The 21661-nt window shown below is 47.0% G+C and overlaps 2 protein-coding genes across 4 annotated transcripts in view; one reads left to right on the top strand and one right to left on the bottom strand.

Moving 5' to 3' along the window:
* The window catches only part of DCLRE1C (DNA cross-link repair 1C), a 343172-nt gene that overhangs the window by 107957 nt on the left and 213554 nt on the right, over positions 1 to 21661 (top strand). The window lies entirely within an intron of this gene.
* On the bottom strand, positions 120 to 20834 carry LOC147751451 (uncharacterized). The gene is made up of 3 exons (XM_086954696.1): positions 20713 to 20834; positions 17423 to 19766; positions 120 to 271 (listed from the first exon to the last, which is right to left on the bottom strand). Exons 2-3 carry the CDS (start codon positions 18690 to 18692, stop codon positions 120 to 122), a joined length of 1422 nt encoding a protein of 473 aa, XP_086810822.1. The 5' UTR covers positions 18693 to 19766; positions 20713 to 20834.

The following is a 21661-nucleotide window of genomic DNA, read 5'->3' as shown; positions in this document are numbered from 1 at the left end:
AGGTAAGCAACTAAATGAAAGAAGCCTTGTTTTGTTTGGCGCCACTTTCACACCTCCTAGAATAGCGATGTTTATAAAACAAAGTCTACCTATTTTTATGTGGTTGGCAGACAGTGAAATCATTGAGCTTCACAGCAGACAACATACGTAGGATATACATTGTCACCCATGGAGGTTGCTTTGGTCAGCGCCTGGCTTTCTTCCAGAATCACCTGTAGCAGATACCCAGACTGTGTCCGATTCTTGCTTTTCAAAATCTGCAGGAAGAGAACTGCAACCGCAACAGGTACCACATTTGAGAGTTTTCAAGACCTGTTCTAAGTGAATAGGAGTGACCTTGATGACAGGAATGGGACTAGTGCTGATGACAATTAAAATAGCACTGATGATACCATTGGGACTAGTGCTCCTGACAACAATGAGAATAGCGCTGATGATACCAATGGGACTAGTGCTGATGCCAACAATGACTGATGATAACAATGGGACTAGTGCCGATGCCAACAATGAGAAAAGGACTGATGATAACAATGGGACTCATGCCGATGTGAACAATGAGACTAGCACTGATAACCATGGGACTAGTGATGATGCGAACAATGAGAATAGCACTGATGACAACAATGGGACGAGTGCCCATACGAACAATGAGAATAGCACTGATGATAACAACCCTACTAGTGCCCATGACAACAATGAGAATAGCACTGATGATAACAATAGGACTAGTGCCGATGCCAACAATGAGAATAGCACTGATGATACCAATGGGACTAGTGCTGATGCCAACAATGACTGATGATAACAATGGGACTAGTGCCGATGCCAACAATGAGAATAGCACTGATGGTAACAATGGGACTCGTGCCGATGCAAACAATGAGAATAGCACTGATAACCATGGGACTAGTACTGATGCGAACAATGAGAATAGCACTGATGATAACAATGAGACTGGTGCCCATGACAAAAATGACAATAGCACTGATGATAACAATGGGACTAGTGCACATGACAATGAGAATAGCACTGAAACCATGGGACTAGTGCCTATGCCAACAACGAGAATAGCGCTGATGATACCAACGGGTCAAGTGCCCATGCCAACAATGAGAATAGCGCTGATGATACCAATGGGACTAGTGCCCATGACAACAATGAGAATAGCACTGATGATACCAATGGGACTAGTGCTGATATCAACAATGAGCAAAGCGCTGATGATACCAATGGGACTAGTGCTGATATCAACAATGAGCATAGCGCTGAGGATACCAATGGGACTAGTGCCCCTGACAACAAAGAGAATAGCACTGATGATAGCAATGGGACTAGTGCTCCTGACAACAATGAGAATAGCACTGATGATAACAATGGAACTAGTGCCGATGCGAACAATGAGAATAGCACTGATGATAACAATGAGACTAGTGCCGATGGCAACAATAAGACTAGTTAGTGCCTATGCCAACAATGAGAATAGCACTGATGATAACAATGGGACTAGTGCCCATACGAACAATGAGAATAGCACTGATGATAACAATGAGACTAGTGCCAATGCCAACAATGAGAATAGCACTGATGACACCAATGGGACTAGTGCTCCTGACAACAATGAGAATAGCACTGATAACCATGGGACTAGTACTGATGCGAACAAAGCGAAGAAAGGAGACAGAGGGAGAGTCTCTACCGAGGGGGACTGGTTCTTTTCGGTTAATGAGGAATCAGATTTATCACCCTCTAGTGAAGGCGAGAGTTTCACAGAAGACAGTTCAGACTCAGAAGTTAGCCTTACGGGCTCGGGGGTAAAAACACGCAAAAGAGAAGGAAATCTGGCGCCAGACGACTAGTGGGTGATTCCCGCGCGAGCATGCACAGAAAACTACTATGGGACTACTCAGCCACCTCCAATGTATAACAAGAAAGTAATCACACAGGAGGGGCAACAGCAGGAGGTAGTAGCGAACCCCCCCTCACAGCACGCCACGTTGGACTTGTTGTTCAGCACGCTAAAGCAGATGCAGGGGGAAGCGAGAGCTGAAAGTAGGAGGGCCAGACAAGCAACCAAAAAGATTCAAGGCTCACTCAGGAAAATCAACAAGAAGTACGAAGTAGTGGAAGAAAGAGTGACTCAGATGGAAGAAAGAACTGGTAGGTTGGAGGATGATGTAACAGAATGGCAGACATTTAAAGTGGATCATGAGAAGGCGGTGGAGGACCTCCAATGGAAGATGGAGGATTTTGAGAATCGCCAGAGGCGCAACAACGTTAGACTTCTAGGTCTGGCGGAGGGGGGGAAGGATGCAAGAGGATACATCATTAAATTACTGAAGGGTGCTTTCCCTGAGGCGCAGTGGCAATGGGAAACAGAGGTTCAAAGAGCACATAGGTTTCCACTCACACTTAAGAAAGGGAGAGATGGTAATCAGGATAACCTGCCAAGGGCAATGTTGTTTTTTTTGGGAACTTTTTGGCAAGGCAAGAAATCATGGACAAGGCTGGGCCAGATAAAAAAAATAACACATGAGGGGGTCACGTTTTTTGCAAGGCCAGATTTCTGCCACGTGGCAGTAGAAAGAAGGTGGAAGCTCAGGCAAATGATAGCACCCTACCAAGGTCAAGGTTCTGAAGCGTATCTACTGTTCCCGGCAAGACTAAAAGTCATTACTAGAGGGCACACTAGGATGTTTTACTCAGAAATTAAGGCTACCCAGTTTTTAGAGGAACTAAAAGATCAGGGAAGGGGGCTGAGTAGAGGGAAAGGCCCATCCACAGGCCCATAGGGAGGACACAGCATTCAATAGGCCAGTAAGGGAGAGGGGGAGAAGCGACACTACAATCTATAGCAGCCACCCATAGGTCATGCCTGACCTATTTGCCTGTAGTAGGGGGGAGGGAAGTCAGAGGGGCTCCAGGGTGGGCGGGAGGGTGGGGGAGGGATGGTGACACGGTAGCTACAGCACAGTACATGAGAACACAGGAACACTTGTATTTATCACTAGTTGCAGCAGAGAAAATAATGGGGAAACTGGCGAACAGAAAGGAAATATCTAGCAAATACAGATGGCATTAAGGGTTGCTTCAATACAAATCTGCGGTCTCAATGATGGAGGGTAAAGGCAAAAGGTGGCTGCAATGTTGAGAAGATTAAAATTTGATTTAGTATGTCTCCAAGAGACCCACATCGAGGGGGATAATAAATATATGTTGGATCAACTAGGTTTTGAGGTACTTGCTCATACAAAGCAATGCACTAAGACAAGAGGTGTCGCCATTCTAGGTAAGAAAGGAGTTTTTAAAGTCATAAGGAAAAAAGAGGACCAGTGGGGGAGGTGGGAAATGATGGAGGGTGATTCAGGGGTTGGAAGATGCACAATTGTCTCTATTTATGGATCCACGGATGATGAACCAGATATATTTGAATTTCTTGACTTGGAGCTACTGTTGTGGTCAGAACCGGTGATCTGCTGTGGGGATTTTAATATTAATGGGCTGGGTGGGCTAGGCACAATACACGGGAGGGCTTATGGGGGCCGAAAGAAGAGGACATGCCAGGCTATATGTAATCTAGCGCGACATAATGCATTAGTTGATATGTGGGCCCAGAATAACCCGCCAGGGACAGGCAGCACATACTATTCTGCACCACATAGGACTGTGGCTAGGCTAGACTACTTCTTTATTTCAAGCCTACTGGTAAGCTGTAGTCGGTTGGAGAGGCTGCCAAGGCTAATGTCAGATCACAATCCACTTGTCTTAACGATAACACTCAGTGATGTAAGGAGGAAAGAATATTTCTGGACTTTTGAGAGGGGGCTTTTAAGGGAAGAAGGACATTTTAACCATATGCAGGATTGGATCACATTTTTCTGGGAGACTAATAGGGGAACAGCCATTCCGGGCACTACCTGGGATGCATGTAAGGCTGGAATCAGGGGGGAAACCCTGAGCTATACTCTACAAAGGGATAGGCAGGAGAAGACTTTTAAAGACTTGGTATACTTAGAAGACCTCCTCGTTGGGGCTATAACAAAGCACGAGCCTCTGGAGGACATATTACTAAAAATTTAAATATCCAGAGCAGGGGGGGGCGTGGCTAGCAGCCAAGCATGGCGGACGCCTAAAGTGAGAGCTCCCGAGGGCACTGCAGCCTTCTGATAAATCCGTCATACTAATCCGACACCTAGCACGCCTGAAGCGGCGGCGTTCGGGTCCGGGACCCAAGCGGTGTCACCGGTCCAATTTGTGAGGGAATCGGCGCACCGGAGCCTGATCTACGTCGTGTGACAAGTCAGGGCCTAGGACCGGAGGAACAGCACCGGTCTCGAGTGACATCTAGGCCCCGGCGGAAGTGAGGCCGGGCCGGCTGTGGAAAGTGGAAGCACCCCGGTACCTGCCCGGAACCCGGAGCAAGCCTGACACCCCCGGCGTCATCCAGTGGCGCGAGGACTACCGCGACCACCAAGCGGGACCGGAGCAGCACCAAGGTCAGTGGGACCCCAATCTCGGCCGCGCGAAGCGGTACAGACACCCCCCTCAGCGCGAGAGCCTAGCGGACGGCGGAGCACCGCGGGGCATCATCGGTGAGGCCAACACTATCGCCCCAGTCTGGAGGAAGGCAACGTCGGTGCCCCAGAGGGAAGGCGCCATACCAGCAGCATTTGTGGACCTCAGAGGGGACCCTTAGGACCCGCATACTACCGGCAACACCGACACAGAGACAGAAACTCGGTGAGCGGGGGGGCGGCTGCCCGGGCCCAGAACCAACACTGTCAGCTGTTGACGGGGGGGTGAGGAGCAAAGGAGCCATTCCAGCCCTGAAAGAGTGCATCGGGGGCAGCAACTCAGAGTATCCCAGTGACTCACCGACACCCGCGCTGACACACAGGGAGGCTTCCGCGGACACCGGAGGGGGCCACTCCACCCGCCACCTACCAAACTACACTTCTCTGGCTAACACCCACTAACGGCGACTTCGGACGGAACGCAGGTCACGGTCCCGCAGGGCCTATCACTGGACTTCGTAGGCCCCAGCACCATGGCGGGCAAAGGCCTCAGGAGTGGGTCCACGCAAGCTAAATTGGACAAATTCGCCTATGGACACCAGGGTCAACAACAGAATACTGGGCGATCCTCCACAGGAAATGCACAAGAAGCAGAAAAAACGACAAAAATAACGCTGGAAGACATCATGAGAACGCTCTCGGAGGTGAAAACGACGGTGGGCGCCATCTCCTCGGATGTCTCCCTGCTGCGAGCGGACTTTCACAAAATGGCGGAAAGGGTCTCGCAGGTAGAAGTGGTCACGAAATCGCTCGTGGAGGACACCTCGGAGCTACAAGTGGCAATGGAAAGGATGCAGAAAGTGACCAAGCTCCTCCACGACAGGCTGGACGACCAGGAAGGGCGTTCAAGACGCAACAACGTACGTATCCTTGGACTTCCTGAGACGGAAGGGAAAGGGGCCATGGACCTCTATGTAGAAGACCTTATCAAAAGCAAACTCCAGCCCAAAGGCCTATCTCAATTCTTCTCGGTAGAGAGAGCACACAGAGTCCCGGGGGGTCCGCCCAAGACCGGGGCAGCACCAAGACCGGTACTGGCCCGGCTCTTTAATTTCAGAGACAGAGACGCAATTCTACAAGCGGCAAGAAACTCGCCACCAGTACGGATTCATAATGCGACTTTAGCGTTTTTTCCAGACTACACGGCGGAGGTGGCCAGGCGACGCAAATCCTTTACGGAGGTCAAAAAGGCACTACGAGACAGAGAATTGCCGTACTCCATGATGTTCCCTGCTAAATTACGGATAGTGGCCGAGGGAAAGACTTGGTTCTTTGACACACCTGAGGTGGCTCAAGAATGGCTGGAGGGCTGGAGACCGACGGGACAGCGACACCGCTCACAGCGAGACCGACCACGACACCGTACTGAAAGACCAACACCCAGTCAGTCCTCCCTTCCGCCGCATCAGGGAGGCGAGGAAGAAATAGAATCGGATCTTGAGAAAGACCCGCTAGACTCTGGACAAGTGGCTCCAGTGTGAAACTGAACAATATTGTTTTGGGACTGTGTGGGCCGCGGGTGCCGTGATTCGGACGCGGCTGAGTAGGGTGGGCACAGGCGGTGCCCAAAGGAGACTCACCGACCCCACGAGCAAGTGAGATGTCTAGGGGAGGGTTAAAGCACTCTGCACAGTTGGGGAAGCGGGCGGGAGTTTGTCCGTGGAGCAGGGTAGCAGGGAGGGGGGATGGGATTGAAGTTTACATGTTGGGATGTTTAAATTTGTTTGTAGTCGTCGTTTCACACCTACATTGCACTATCGCCCCGACATCTGTATATCTCCAACGCAGGGCGGTACAGATCGACACATGGGTTACGCCACTGCACACGTTGTGTGCAATACTCCCTCTTCAGCTTAATGGCCAGGCCACTTAATCACGCGCCCAATGTGGGCTCCTCCACAGCCGGGGTGGTTCCCCCACTTCGCATGCTGACATGGAATGTCCGGGGCCTGGGTGACAAAATCAAGAGGGGACTGGTCCTGCAGGCCATAAAACGACAGAACCCAGATATAGTCCTCCTACAAGAAACCCACCTCACGGGGTCCACCTGCAAAGCTCTAGACAGACGTGGCTACACAATGGCGGTACACGCAGACTTCACTACTGGCTCCAGGGGAACAGGCATACTGGTGAGAAAGTCTTCCCCCTTTATTGTAACCCGCAGTGTGGCAGATGACCAGGGTCGCTTTGCTGCGATCCATGGACAGTGGGAGGGCTAGGCTCTTAATGTAATATCAGTATATGTTCCCCCAGCCCTACACTCTGTGGCCCTGCCGGCACTGGGCAAGTTCCTTCTTGATCTCCCCGATGGCGACACGATTGTTGGGGGGGACTTTAACGCAATCATGGATCCACTTAAGGACACCTTTCCCTCTAGGTCCCGACCCCGAGATGCTGCACCGCTGTCGGACTTTGTGGAAGCACTAGGCCTCACAGACATCTGGCGTCACTTGCACACTGAGACCACACAATACACTTATTACTCGGCGGTACATAATAGCCTTTCTCGTATAGATTACTTCATGGCATTGGGTATGGGACTGGATATGGTAGACAAAGTAGACACACTACCCAGGGGAATCTCAGACCATTCTCCTATTCTCCTATCGCTTACCACCGGGGGGAAAAGAAAGGCCCGAATTTACCCGATCTACCCCAATTTTTTAAAAATCCCCAAGATTCGGAAAAAACTAAAACTGGTGACAACGCAGTATTTTGCGGAGAACACTGGCACAGTGGTGTCACCTTCCACCCTATGGGAGGCATACAAAACGGTCCTCAGGGGGGCGGCCATTTCCACGATTACGGGACACAGACGGGACTCACGGAAGGACCTCACAGACTTGGAACTTGCACTCGACACAGCAAATACTGCACACATGGCAGACCCCTCCCCGTCCACGACACACACCCTCACGATTAGACAACAACAATACCTAGCACACCTCAAAACGACTGAGAAAGGGTATATAGCAAACACTCGCCATAGGGTTTACGATGTGGGTGATAAAGCGGGTCGTATGCTGGCCTGGTTGGATAAGAGAGGGAGCGGAACGAGAGGTATTCAAAGGCTTCACACAGAGGAGGGGCGAACACTGGTACACCCAGAAGAAATGGTCTGCGAGTTAGCACGACACTATCGGGCAATATACACACCAGAGCGAAGGGTCACACGACAGATGGCAACGGCAACTCTCGCAGACATTACTATCCCCAACATCGCACAAGAGGATAGGGACGTCCTAGAACTAGACCCGACGGAGGAAGAGATCCAGCTGGCGATCCAGGCGCTGCAGTCCGGTAAAGCACTGGGCCCTAACGGGATACCGGTGGAGTGGTACAAGTCCATGGCCCCAGACCTCAGTGCTCCACTACTGGCCATGTACTTAGAGAGTAGGGACAGACTAGAGCTGCCGCTCGATCAACGCACAGCGACGATTGTAACGATTCCCAAACCGGGGAAACCCCCGACAGAATGTACCTCGTATCGCCCGATATCATTATTGAACATCGAGGCCAAGATACTAGCTAAACTTCTAGCTACCCGCCTACTGCCCCACCTCCATACCTTGATCCACCCTGATCAGTCGGGCTTTATGCCCCATAGAAGCACTGCGATGAACCTAAGGCGAGTACACGGAGTGTTGGCCCGAGCGCACCTCCTCACGGAGCAGGCTGTGATTCTCTCTCTCGACGCTAAAATGGCGTTCGACTTGGTAGAGTGGGAATATCTCTTCATGGTACTGGAGCGTATGGGATTTGGGCCAAAATACATAGCATGGGTACGACTGCTTTATACAAAACCCGTCGCACAGGTAGTAGCCAACGGCCACATTTCGCCGAGTTTCCCACTGGGCAGAGGGACTAGACAGGGCTGCCCCCTGTCCCCCCTGCTCTTCGCACTGGTGCTCGAACCTCTGGCCATACGGATCAGATCCACACCCCTGTTCACGGGAATCAAATGGGAGGAGGGGTGGGAAGACAAAGTCTCGCTATACGCGGACGACATGCTCATCTACATGACCTCACCTGATACCGGCATCCCAGCCCTTCTAGACTTATGTGACACGCACGGGCGAACATCGGGCTACACTCTAAATTGGTCAAAATCCACCTTATATACGTTGAAAGGCCCGGCGCCGAGAATACAGGGGAACTGTCCGCTGCTTACGGCATCGACTTCTTTCAAATACTTAGGTATTGTTATCACAAGCGGGGAAGCAGACTTTTTTGTTCACAACCTGAAGCCGCCCATAGATCGCCTGCGAGCAGATGTTAAACATTGGGCGGCCCTGCCCCTGACCCTACTGGGAAGGGCGGCATTATACAAGATGATGGCCCTCCCGAGGCTCCTTTATGTCCTCGAAAATACTCCCCACCTGGTACCACCGCGCTACTTTCAACAGATTGTGGCACTGGTTACTGTCCTGCTCTGGAATACGGGTCCGGCACGTATAGCGTACGACAAGCTTGTAAAAAGCTGGTACGAGGGGGGCATAGCGCTCCCCAACATTCAGCTATATTATTGGGCTGCCCAACTCAAAATCATAAACTACTGGATTCACGCCCCGAAAGACGACCCGGCCTATCGGGCGGATTGGTCGCAACTTGGGACGGACTGTATGCTGTCTGTGCTCTACAACAAGTCACAACTGAAAACCCTGACTGGCCCGACCAAACACACGGCGACCCTCTGGCACATGGCGCAGGCCCGTCTAGGATGGGCAGGTCGAATCACAAAAATGACCCCCTTGTGGGACACAAAGACACTGGGAAACCTGAGGGGCTGTAAGGGGTTTGAGCGATGGGATTCCATTGGCATCTCTACAGTAGGAGACCTCTGGGACAATGACACAGTAATACCGTTTCCGCACCTACAACAACAGTACAATCTTGGCCCCACCGAGACATTTCGATATGTCCAAATTAGACATGCACTACTACAAGCAATCCCTACAGGCACCACTCTACCGGACTCCTCCCCGTTGGAGGACAGACTGCTAACGGAATTCATGCTCCAGAGCGCCACCTCCCTCACTTATAAAAAACTGCTTAACAATCTCAAGGACCCAACGCTAAAACTTAAAGGAAAATGGGAAAGGGAACTAGGTGAGACAGACGAATTCGAATGGAATGAGGCGCTGGCCTCCCCGAAGGAAGTCGGAATTTCTAGTAGGCTCAGATTGGTACAACTTAAAATCCTACACCGCATATACTACACCAGGACACTGCTGCACACAATACAGAGAGCTCCACACCCCTTTTGTTTGAGAGGCTGTGGGGAGGAGGGTACACTAATACACACACTATGGGAATGCCCGCGAATACGCGAATTCTGGAGGCAGATACTCCGCTCAATCTCCCAGGCCCTTAAACTCTCCATATTACCTGAACCGCGCAAATGCCTTTTAAACATCTGGGACCCCAACGACTTGGGTAGATACGACCTGATTTGGGCATCATTGGCTATGACAGTGGCTAAGCGGGATATAGCGCAGAAATGGGGAGCGCCAGACGTACCCACTGCCAGTAGATGGGCCAAAAACATGGACGTCCTAATGGTGACGGAAAGAGCAGTTTACGTGCTTCGAGCAGCGCCACGGAAGTGGAACAAGGTCTGGGCGGCATGGAACAGATACAGAGGGGAGATATGTGAACCCCTACCAGAGGGTGAGGACTCAGACTCGGAGGGGGAGGAGGAGTAACTGAATGCAGGCGTGGCAGGTGCCTCAATAGCGGGACAATGAAACATGAGTGGCACTGACCTGGCAGTATTCCACAGAGCAAGTGGAGACACAGGAAACTAAGAGATGTGGGTGAACAAGGGGCGACGACGACTCGTGGGGGGGGGTTAGTTGGGAAGTTTGTTGATAATGTTTTGCAGGAAAAGAGATGCTGACATCACTGATACGTGAGGGAAGGGTTATCAGGAAGCTGTGATTTGCACATTGTAACGAACAATTACTATGTATGTAGAACTCGAGAGGCCATGGGCAGCGCAGTCCGGGCTACCGGAAGGCCGATCGTCAATTGTAGAAATACTGATTTACACATTATGTAACGATTGCCGGAAAACTGTATGCAACTGATTGACCACTATTCCTTCCTGTCAATAAAGTTTTAAAAAAAAAAATATCCAGAGCAGAGGCTAGCGAAAACATAGCTAGCAAGACGGCAAGTAATTACCTCTCCAAAAAAGAAAAATTTTATGAATACAACAAGAGGGTAGGCCACTTACTAGCAATTCGAGCGAGACAAAATCTGGCAGCGGGGGAAATAAAAGAAATTAAGGATGGTTTAGGTGGGGTTTTGAATAAGGTGGAAGACATTAGGGAGGTGTTTAGGAAATTTTATGAAACTTTGTACGATCAGAGCCCCAACAACTCAGACTTAGAAATTAAGGACTACTTGGCAGATATATCACATGCAGTATTAAAAGAAGAGGAGAAGGTGGAGTTAGATCTCCCACTCACGTTACAGGAAATACAAGCAGCAGTGAGCAACCTCCCTTCAGGGAAAGCTACAGGCCCAGACCAAATCCCGGCAGAATTTTATAAAACATTCTGGGACACCCTAGTGAAAGATATGCACGAGACCCTTAGGCAGGCACAATTAGGGCACTCAGTTCCACAGTCATGGGCAGGGGCAGACATTATAGTTCTACTTAAGAAGTATAAGCCCCCATTAGAACCGGGGTCCTACAGGCCGATTACGCTGATGAACGCAGATGCCAACATTTCTCGAAGTCATTGACACAAAGACTAGGTAGGGTGATAGAGAGCTTGGTTAGTGCCACACAGCATGGTTTCATCCCAGGGAAAGGGACAACCCAACATACAAGACAAATGATTACCCTGCTGGATGCCGCAAGAGTTGCAGGAGACCCTGTCGCGGCCATATTCCTGGATGCGGAGAAGGCCTTCGACAGGGTCAACTGGAACTACCTGTGGAAGGTTATGGAATGGTTTGGTATTGGCCGGGGATTTATTACGGCAATAAAGGCTCTGTATGTGGCCCCGTCCGCTATGGTAAGAATCAATAAAGGCTACACAGAGGAAGTGCAGATAAAACGCGGGACAAGACAGGGGTGTCCAGCCTCACCTCTCTTATTCGCCCTGTACTTGGATCCTATTTTACGAAGGTTTGTTGACAATAATAACATCATCCCAGTCATAATGCATAATAGGGAATATAAGGTTTTCGCCTACGCAGACGATGTGGAAATCATTGCACCAGATCCAAGGGGAGCCATTGTGGAAATTGAAGAAGAGGCTATGAACTTCGGGGCTTTCTCAGGGTACTCGATCAACAAGGGAAAAATTCAGATCATACAAAATAGCTTTACATTATATCAGGGTACTAGGGTAATACCCGCGGCACTTTACTTAGGAGTTAAAGTAACTACTGACTTAGATTGGCTGGTGGAGCTAAACATGGAACCCTTATTAGCAAAGGTAAAGAAAAACACGGAAAGAATACACAATCTACATCTAACTTTGATGGGCCGGATTAATGTCATCAAAATGATCACATTCCCTAAATTTGTATATATTTTTAGGGCCATACCACTATATTTTGATCACTTTTGGTTTAACAAGTTGGAATTGATAATCAATAGGTTTATTTGAGCACAGGGTAAAACTAGTAGAGCATATCTACACATGACACTCCCCAGAGAAAAAGGGGTGTGGGGGGCCCCTGACTTTAGGCTTTATTACTGGGCAACGGCCCTGCAGTACTTTCGAGGGTTCATAGGGGGTTGAGGAACGGGTCAACGGGTTAATAGTCTTGCCCTCACAAATGTATATATTGCACTGTTGGGTGGGGAGGCAGAGAACGCTTTCTTAAATGATATTGATTTTAGTTATTTTAAGCACACAAGGTTCAAGACACTAAAAGCAGCGTACACTATTTGGAAGGCAGTCGCAAAAAAGCTAGGTTTAGGAAAATATAATAGGTATACTCGACTATATACAAACCATTTACTCCCAGGGGATATCTTTAGGGACACAGTCATGAGGGAATGGTAGAACAACGCTATTAAGAAAGTAGGGGATCTGTGTGACCAAGGGGGCATTATCCAGTTCCAAGAGTTACAAACAAAATGTAATCTTTGTGGCAGGAGCTTTTTAAATATTTGCAGGTCAGAAGCAATCTCGCAAATAAACAGAGAGGTCCACTAGGATTTGGCCATTGTCGGATAATGGATTATATAGAACGCTGTGGTCAGTGCACAATTCAACAGCTATATGCAGAATTATGCATGCTCAAAAGTGATGATAGGGATAAATTTGTCATAAAGTGGGTAGAGAAAGTAGGCGCCCCCGTGAGGGTTTACAGGTTTCTTTGGACTTGGGATGAACCGTCTTATGTTCAGCAACATTACAAGCACAGCATTACAAGACGGTGTACTCACTTTACCACTCTCCCGCCAGAATAGCACAGTGGGGTGGTACCTCTGGAATAACTTGCCCGCGCTGTGATACAAGCAACACAGATATTGTCCACATGTTTGCAGAATGCCCACAATTGTATTCGCTAGGAGTGACAATTGAGAAATTTATGGAAGGATCCTTGGGGGTTAAGCAGTAATGTCACATGAATTAATAATGCTTGGGGTGATGGGAGGGGCAGAGGGACACCCTAGGGAATTCCTATTCCTGGCCAAGGCAGTCTATCGAATTTGTATCGCAAAGGCGTGGCTTGACAGAGCTCCGCCTACTTTTCAAATCTGGATCGCTAGGCTACTCTCTAGTTATAACCTGGAAAAAGCAATCTATGACTGGAAAGGGCGTAGAGCTAGGGCACTTGGTAGGAAAATATGGCGACCTGTAGAACGATGGAGAGAAGGACTGGTTACAGGTGGGGTGTCTGCAGGAGAACATATACATACTGTATAGCAGTAGGCATTGCGAAGCTATTAGGGGGTATAGTTATCACCATACATGTCTGAATTGGATCCATAAGAATGGCAGGGTAAAACAACTCTGTCAATAATACTGTTTAATTTACTTTTGTATATCTTTTTTTTCTCATTTTAAGGATCTTAGGAAATAGTAAATGCATATGCTAAAGTAGGAATATGTAGGATGTACAGTGTTAAAGAATGTTATGTTATATATGATTTGTCTGTGCTGTAACACTCATGTTGGAACATGTCTAATATATAAAGAAAAAGAAAAAGAGAATAGCACTGATGAAAACAATGGGACTAGTGCCCATGCCAACAATGAGAATAGCACTGATGATAACAATGGGACTAGTGCTGATGCCAACAATGAGAATAACACTGATGATAATAATGGGACTAGTGCCGATGCCAACAATGAGAACAGCGCTGATGATAACAATGGGACTAGTGCCGATGCCAACAACGAGAATAGCACTGATGATAACAATGGGACTAGTGCCCATGACAACAATGAGAATAATACTGTTGATAACAATGGGACTAGTGCCCATGACAACAATGAGAATAGCACTGATAACCATGGGTCTAGTGCCCATGACAACAATGAGACTAGCGCTGATGATAACAATGGGACTAGTGCTCCTGACAACAATGAGAATAGCACTGATGATTACAAATGGGACTAGTGCCGATGCCAAAAATGACAATAGCACTGATGATACCAATGGTACTAGTGCCGATGCCAACAATGAGAATAGTACTGATGATAAAAATGGGACTAGTGCGATGCCAACAATGAGAATAGCACTGATGATAACAAGGGGACTAGTGCCGGTGCCAACAATGAGAATGGCACTGATAATAACAATGAGACTAGTGCCCATGACAACAATGAGAATGGCACTGAAAACCCTGGGACTAGTGCCCATGACACCAATGACAATAGCACTGATGATAACAATTGGACTGGTGCCGATGCCAACAATGAGAATAGCACTGATGATAACAATGGGACTAGTGCTGATGCCAACAATGAGAATAGCACTGATGATAACCATGGGATTAGTGCCCATGACAACAATGAGAATAGCACTGATGATAACAATGGGACTAGTGCCCATGACAACAATGAATGAATGAATGAATGAATTCTTTATTGTTTGGTTACTCAAAACCATTACATTAAAAATCATAATACGAGGTTATAAAATTACAAAAGTTAAAACCAAAAGAGTTTGTACTGCCCAAGGGGCGGGATTGCGGAGGGTGAGGATCATGTTGAGGCGTAGGTCAACAAAGTCTCTATGAGCAGAAGCCCTCCGGGGCCATCAGTAGAGTTTGTGTCTGGTAAATGAACTTTCCGAAGGAGGCCATAAGTTTTACAATTGTCAAGGTGTAGAGGAAGATGGTCGCCTCCTTTGCAGTGCAGATTCCTGATTGTCTTAGAATTGGCCTGAGGTAGAGACTGCGGGCCGTGCGCAGGGCCGGGCAGCAGAATAGTAGGTGGGCCAGTGACTCACGTTTGTACCTGCAGAGCCTGCATTCCCGGGCACCTGGGCCGGCTGTGCCAAAGGCATATAGTTCTTTGAGAGGCAGCGGGTGTAGTCTGTACGCTAAGATCTTATGAAGGGCTGCGCGGCCCACGGCCTGCTTAAGATGGTATTTGGGATTATGCAGGATTTGTGGTAAGGACAAGGACTCTTGTAGATCTTTTTTTACCAACGACTCCAGATCCAGTTCTCTTGACCGCGCCCGCACTTGTTTTTTGATGGAGTGTTTGATGGCGGTATAGCTGACATATTCTGGATTCCAAGACTCAATGGCGCGATTGAGGTGGTCCTTTGCCGCCTTGAGGGTGGCCGACCAGGGGTTCCCTGGTTCTCTGAAGATACAATTCAGCGTTGCCTTAAGAGTGTTCTCCTTTGCCGTTGTTGTTAAGAAGTAGTATTTGCTTAGGGTGGCCATCTCTTTCAGGTATTGCTGATTGAGTGAGAACTCCAGGTGAACGAGAGTGTTTCTGGTACACCTCGGAAGATTAAATAATCACTTGTAGGCTCTGCAATGGATTTTTTCTAGTTCTTTATGCAGTTTGTCTGGAAATGCTTGGAGAGCATAATTTAGGGCCGGCATTAATTTTGCTCTGAGTACTCATTGGATAGCCAGTGTGGACGGGCTGTATAAGGAGGCGTGCAGCTTGCAGATAGCGTGAGTTGTAGTTTTGCCTTTGCCTTGGATAGTCTTTAGGCCCTCTCCATTTCCGCAGTGTATAAATTAAATAGCATTGGAGCTAGCACACACGCTTGTTTTAGGCCACGATCCGTGTTGATCTTTGTGTATGCGTGGTCCCTCAATGACAACAATGAGAATAGCACTATTGATAACAATGGGACTAGTGCCCATGACAACAATGAGATTAGCACTGTTGATAACAATGGGACTAGTGCCCATGACAACAATGAGAATAGCACTGATAACCATGGGACTAGTGCCCATGACAACAGTGAGAATAGCGCTGATTATATCAATGGGACTAGTGCTACTGACAACAATGAGGATAACACTGATAACAATGGGACTAGTGCCGATTCCAACAATGAGAATAGCACTGATGATAACAATGGGACTAGTGCCAATGCCAACAATGAGAATAGCACTGATGATAACAATGGGACTAGTGCCCATGACAACAGTGAGAATAGCACTGATAACCATGGCACTAGTGCCCATGACAACAATAAGAATAGCACTGATGATCTTTGTGGATGCGTGGTCCCTCAATGACAACAATGAGAATAGCACTATTGATAACAATGGGACTAGTGCCCATGACAACAATGAGAATAGCACTGTTGATAACAATGGGACTAGTGTCAATACCAATAATGAGAATAGCACTGATAACCATGGGACTAGTGCTGATGCCAACAATGAGAATAGCACTCATGATACCAATGGGGCTTGTGCCGATGCCAACAATGAGAATAGCACTGATAATACCAATGGGACTAGTGCCGATGCCAACAATGAGAATAGCACTGATGATAACAATGGAACTAGTGCCGATTGGATTAACCCACTTACTGGGTCTCGGCGGCGGGGGAACCGCCCAAGCTTTCCATACCCTTCAAACATAGTAAAAGGAGACACAGGAGCCTTCATCTGCAAGAGTAACCCAGATTTATTCAAATAGCCCAGAGCCCCAAGCTCATTAGAAACCAGACAGAGGGGGCTGCTTCTTTACTCCGCAGCTTACAAGCCTTTTATACTTTTTCATCTCAGTTTTTTGGCTGTTAGTTCATTGTTCAATCAGGGCAGTGTTTGCAGTTGATAACCAGATCCTGACGACTTTTGTAGATGGTGACCTGGTCAAGGCTTGGTACACAAATCATTGTTCACTTGGCTTGATCAAGGCTCAGTCTTTCAGGTCATTGTTTAATCACCTTGATCAAAGCCCGGTCTTTCAGGTCATTGTTTAATCACGCTGATCAAGGCCTAGCAGTCAGACCATTGTCCAGATAACCTAATCACGGTGTCAAGGTTGTTTACCAGGCTGGAAGCAGGAGATGGCAAACAAATCATCTACACAGGGTGTCAGTGTCTCGTGGCTTTCTGGTAAACTGCAAAGAACGGGGGGGGGGGGGTTGGGTGTGTGACAGTTCCTGGGCAGAAATGCAGGCTGCAAGATGGTTTTTGTCGTGTCAGTTAGAATTTCCTCAGGCATCAGCAGAAATGACCAGGTGGGTCGTGTGGAAGTGTTTGGCACGAGAGGGCAATGAAAAAGCAATGGACTCCCGGTACAAATGATGCCGATCAGAAGAACACTTTTCTTCAATAGCACTGATAATAACAATGAAACTAGTGCCCATGACAACAATGAGAATAGCACTGATAACCATGGGACTAGTGCCCATGACAACAATGAGAATAGCGCTGATGATACCAATGGGACTAGTGCTCCTGACAACAATGAGAATAGCACTGATGCTAACAATGGGACTAGTCTCGGTGCCAACAATGAGAATAGCACTGATGATAACAATGGGACTAGTGCTGATGCCAACAATGAGAATAGCACTGATGATAACAATGGGACTATTGCTCATGACAGCAATGAGAATAGCACTGATAACCATGGGACTAGTGCCCATGACTACAATGAGAATAGCACTGATGATAACAATGGGACTAGTGCCGATGCCAACAATGAGATTAGCACTGATAACCATGGGACTAGTGCCGATGGCAACAATGAGAATAGCACTGATGATACCAATGGGACTAATGCCGATGCCAACCATGAGAATAGCGCTGATAATAGCAATGGGACTAGTGCTGATGCGAACAATGAGAATAGCACTGATGATAACAATGGAACTATTGTCAAGGCCAACAATGAGAATAGCACTGATGATAACAATGGGACTAGTGCGGATGCCAACAATGAGAATAGCACTGATGATAACAATGGGACTAGTGCCCATGACAACAATGAGAATAGCACTGATAACCATGGGATTAGTGCCCATGACAACAATGAGAATAGCGCTGATGATACCAATGGGACTAGTGCTCCTGACAACAATGAGGCTAGCAGTGATGATAACAATGGGACTAGTGCCAATGCCAACAATTAGAATAGCACTGATAATAACAATTGGACTAGTGCCGATGCGAACAATGAGAATAGCACTGATGATAACAATTGAACTAGTTCCGATGCCAACAATGAGAATAGCACTGATGATAACAATGGGACTAGTGCCAATGAGAATAGCACTGATGATAACAATGGGACTATTGCTCTTGACAGCAATGAGAATAGCACTGATAACCATGGGACAAGTGCCCTTGACAACAATCAGAATAGCGCTGATGATACAAATGGGACTAGTGCTGATGCCAACAATGAGAATAGCACTGATGATACCAATGGGACTAGTGCTGATTCCAACAATGAGAATAGCACTGATAACCATGGGACTAGTTTCCTTGACAACAATGACAATAGCGCTGATGATAACTATGGGACTAGTGCCGATGCCAACAATGAGAATAGCACTGATGATAACAATGGGACTATTGCTCATGACAGCAATGAGAATAGCACGGATAACCATGGGACTAGTGCCCATGACTAAAATGAGAATAGCACTGATGATAACAATGGGACTAGTGCCGATGCCAACAATGAGATTCGCACTGATAACCATGGGACTAGTGCCGATGGCAACAATGAGAATAGCACTGATGATACCAATGGGACTAATGCCAATGCCAACAATGAGAATAGCGCTGATGATAGCAATGGGACTAGTGCCAAGGCCAACAATGAGAATAGCACTGATGATAACAATAGGACTAGTGCCGATGCCAACAATGAGAATAGCACTGATGATAACAATGGACTAGTGCCCATGACAACAATGAGAATAGCACTGATAACTATGGGATTAGTGCCCATGACAACAATGAGAATAGCGCTGATGATACCAATGGGACTAGTGCTCCTGACAACAATGAGGCTAGCACTGATAGTAACAATTGGACTAGTGCAGATGCGAACAATGAGAATAGCACTGATGATAACAATGGAACTAGTTCCGATGCCAACAATGAGAATAGCACTGATGATAACAATGGGACTAGTGCCAATGCCAACAATGAGAATAGCACTGATGATAACAATGGAACTATTGCTCATAACAGCAATGAGAACAGCACTGATAACCATGGGACTAGTGCCCATGACAACAATGAGAAGAGCACTGATGATAACAATGGGACTAGTGTTGATGCCAATAATGAGAATAGCACTGATAACCATGGGACAAGTGCCCATGACAACAATGAGAATAGCTCTGATGATACAAATGGGACTATTGCTGATGCCAACAATGAAAATAGCACTGATATTACCAATGGGACTAGTGCCGATGCCAACAATGAGAATTACACTGATGATAACAATGGGATTATTTCTCATGACAGCAATGAGAATAGCACTGATAACCATGGGACTAGTGCCCATGACAACAATGAGAATAGCACTCATGATACCAATAGGGCTTGTGCCGATGCCAACAATGAGAATAGCACTGATGATACCAATAGGACTAGTGCTGATTCCAACATTGAGAATAGCACTGATAACCATGGGACAAGTGCCCATGACAACAATGAGAATAGCTCTGATGATACAAATGGGACTAGTGCTGATGCCAACAATGAAAATAGCACTGATATTACCAATGGGACTAATGCTGATTCCAACAATGAGAATAGCACTGATAACCATGGGACTAGTGCCCTTGACAACAATGAGAATAGCGCTGATGATAACAATGGGACTAGTGCCAATGCCAACAATGAGAATTACACTGATGATAACAATGGGATTATTGCTCATGACAGCAATGAGAATAGCACTGATAACCATGGGACTAGTGCCCATGACAACAATGATAATAGCACTCATGATACCAATGGGGCTTGTGCCGATGCCAACAATGAGAATAGCACTGATGATACCAATAGGACTAGTGCTGATTCCAACATTGAGAATAGCACTGATAACCATGGGACTAGTGCCCTTAACAACAATGAGAATAGCACTGATGATAACAATGGGACTAGTGCCGGACCCAACAATGAGAATATTACTGTTGATAACAATGGGACTAGTGCCCATGACAACAATGAGAAGAGCACTGATGACAATAATTGGAATAGTGCCGATGCCAACAATAAGAATAGCGCTGATAACCATTTGCCTAGTGCCCATGACAACAATAAGAATAGCGCTGATGATACCAATGGGACTAGTGACGATGCCAACAATGAGAATAGCACTCATTATACCAATGGGGCTTGTGCCGATGCCAACAATGAGAATATCACTGATATCATCAATGGGACTTGTGCCCATGACAAGAATGAGAATAGTGCTGATGATTCCAATGGGACTAGTGCCGATGCCAACAATGAGAATAGCACTGATTATACCAATGGGACTAGTGCCGATGCCAACAATGAGAATAGCTCTGATGATAACAATGGGACCAGTGCCGATGCCAACAATGAGAATAGCACTTATGATAACCATAGGACTATTGCTCATGATAACAATGAGAATAGCACTGATAACCATGGGACTTGTGCCCATGACAACAATAAGAATATCACTGATGATAACAATGGGACTAGTGCCGATTCCAACAATGAGAATAGCACTGATAAACATGGGACTTGTGCTGATGCCAACAATGAGAATAGCACTGATGATAACAATGGGACTAGTGCCGATGCCAACAATGAGAATAGCACTGATGATAAAAATGGGACTAGTGCCGATGCCAACAAAGAGAATAGAACTGATGATAACAGTGGGACTACTGCTCATGACAGCAATGAGACTAGCACTGATAACCATGGGACTGGTGCCCATGACAACAATGAGAATAGCCCTGAATGTAACAACAGGACTAGTGGTGATGATAACAATGAAAATTACTCTGATGATAACAATGGGTCTAGTGCTCATGACAGCAATGAGACTAGCACTGATAACCATGGGACTGGTGCCCATGACAACAATGAGAATAGCCCTGAATGTAACAACAGGACTAGTGGTGATGATAACAATGAAAATTACTCTGATGATAACAATGGGTCTAGTGCCCATGACAACAATGAGAATAGCCCTGAATGTAACAACAGGACTAGTGGTGATGATAACAATGAGAATAGCACTGATGATAACAATGACTATAGCTCTGATGATAACAGTAGGACTAGTGCTATAGAACAGTGAGAATAGCGCTGATGACAACAATGGGACTAGTGCCGATGCCAACAAAGAGAATAGAACTGATGATAACAATGGGACTATTGCTCATGACAGCAATGAGACTAGCACTGATAATCAACTGTTGTTTTTGTATTTGTTCCCATGAGGCACAGGGTCAAGACTGATTTGCATATGGCCATGTTTGAACTATGGTTGCGTGGTTAGCAAAATAATGATGGATTAAACCCAGATCTGTGACAGGGGGTGAATGTTTTGCCATTGTGCAACATTCCGTCCATCATCTTGTGTGTTTTGCTTTCGGTAACAACAAGCATTTGCAATGCAATAGGTCTACGCGAGTTTGACCTATTGGCATTGTAAATGACGATGGCT

Source organism: Lissotriton vulgaris, chromosome 1_1, assembly GCF_964263255.1.
Source record: "Lissotriton vulgaris chromosome 1_1, aLisVul1.2, whole genome shotgun sequence".
In the NCBI taxonomy this organism is placed as follows: Eukaryota; Metazoa; Chordata; class Amphibia; order Caudata; family Salamandridae; genus Lissotriton; species Lissotriton vulgaris.
Note: the sequence above shows the minus strand (reverse complement) of the source record. Positions and strands in the feature narration are given on the sequence as shown.

Excerpts from the sequence above, each read along its gene's own strand:
- LOC147751451 (XM_086954696.1), bottom strand. The coding sequence starts at position 18,692 with ATGGTTATCAGTGCGAATCTCATTGTTGGCATCGGCACTAGTCCCATT. Across the intron at positions 272-17,422 it reads CAGGAGCACTAGTCCCATTG|TTCTCTTCCTGCAGATTTTG; the intron begins GTATCATCAGCG and ends TTGCGGTTGCAG.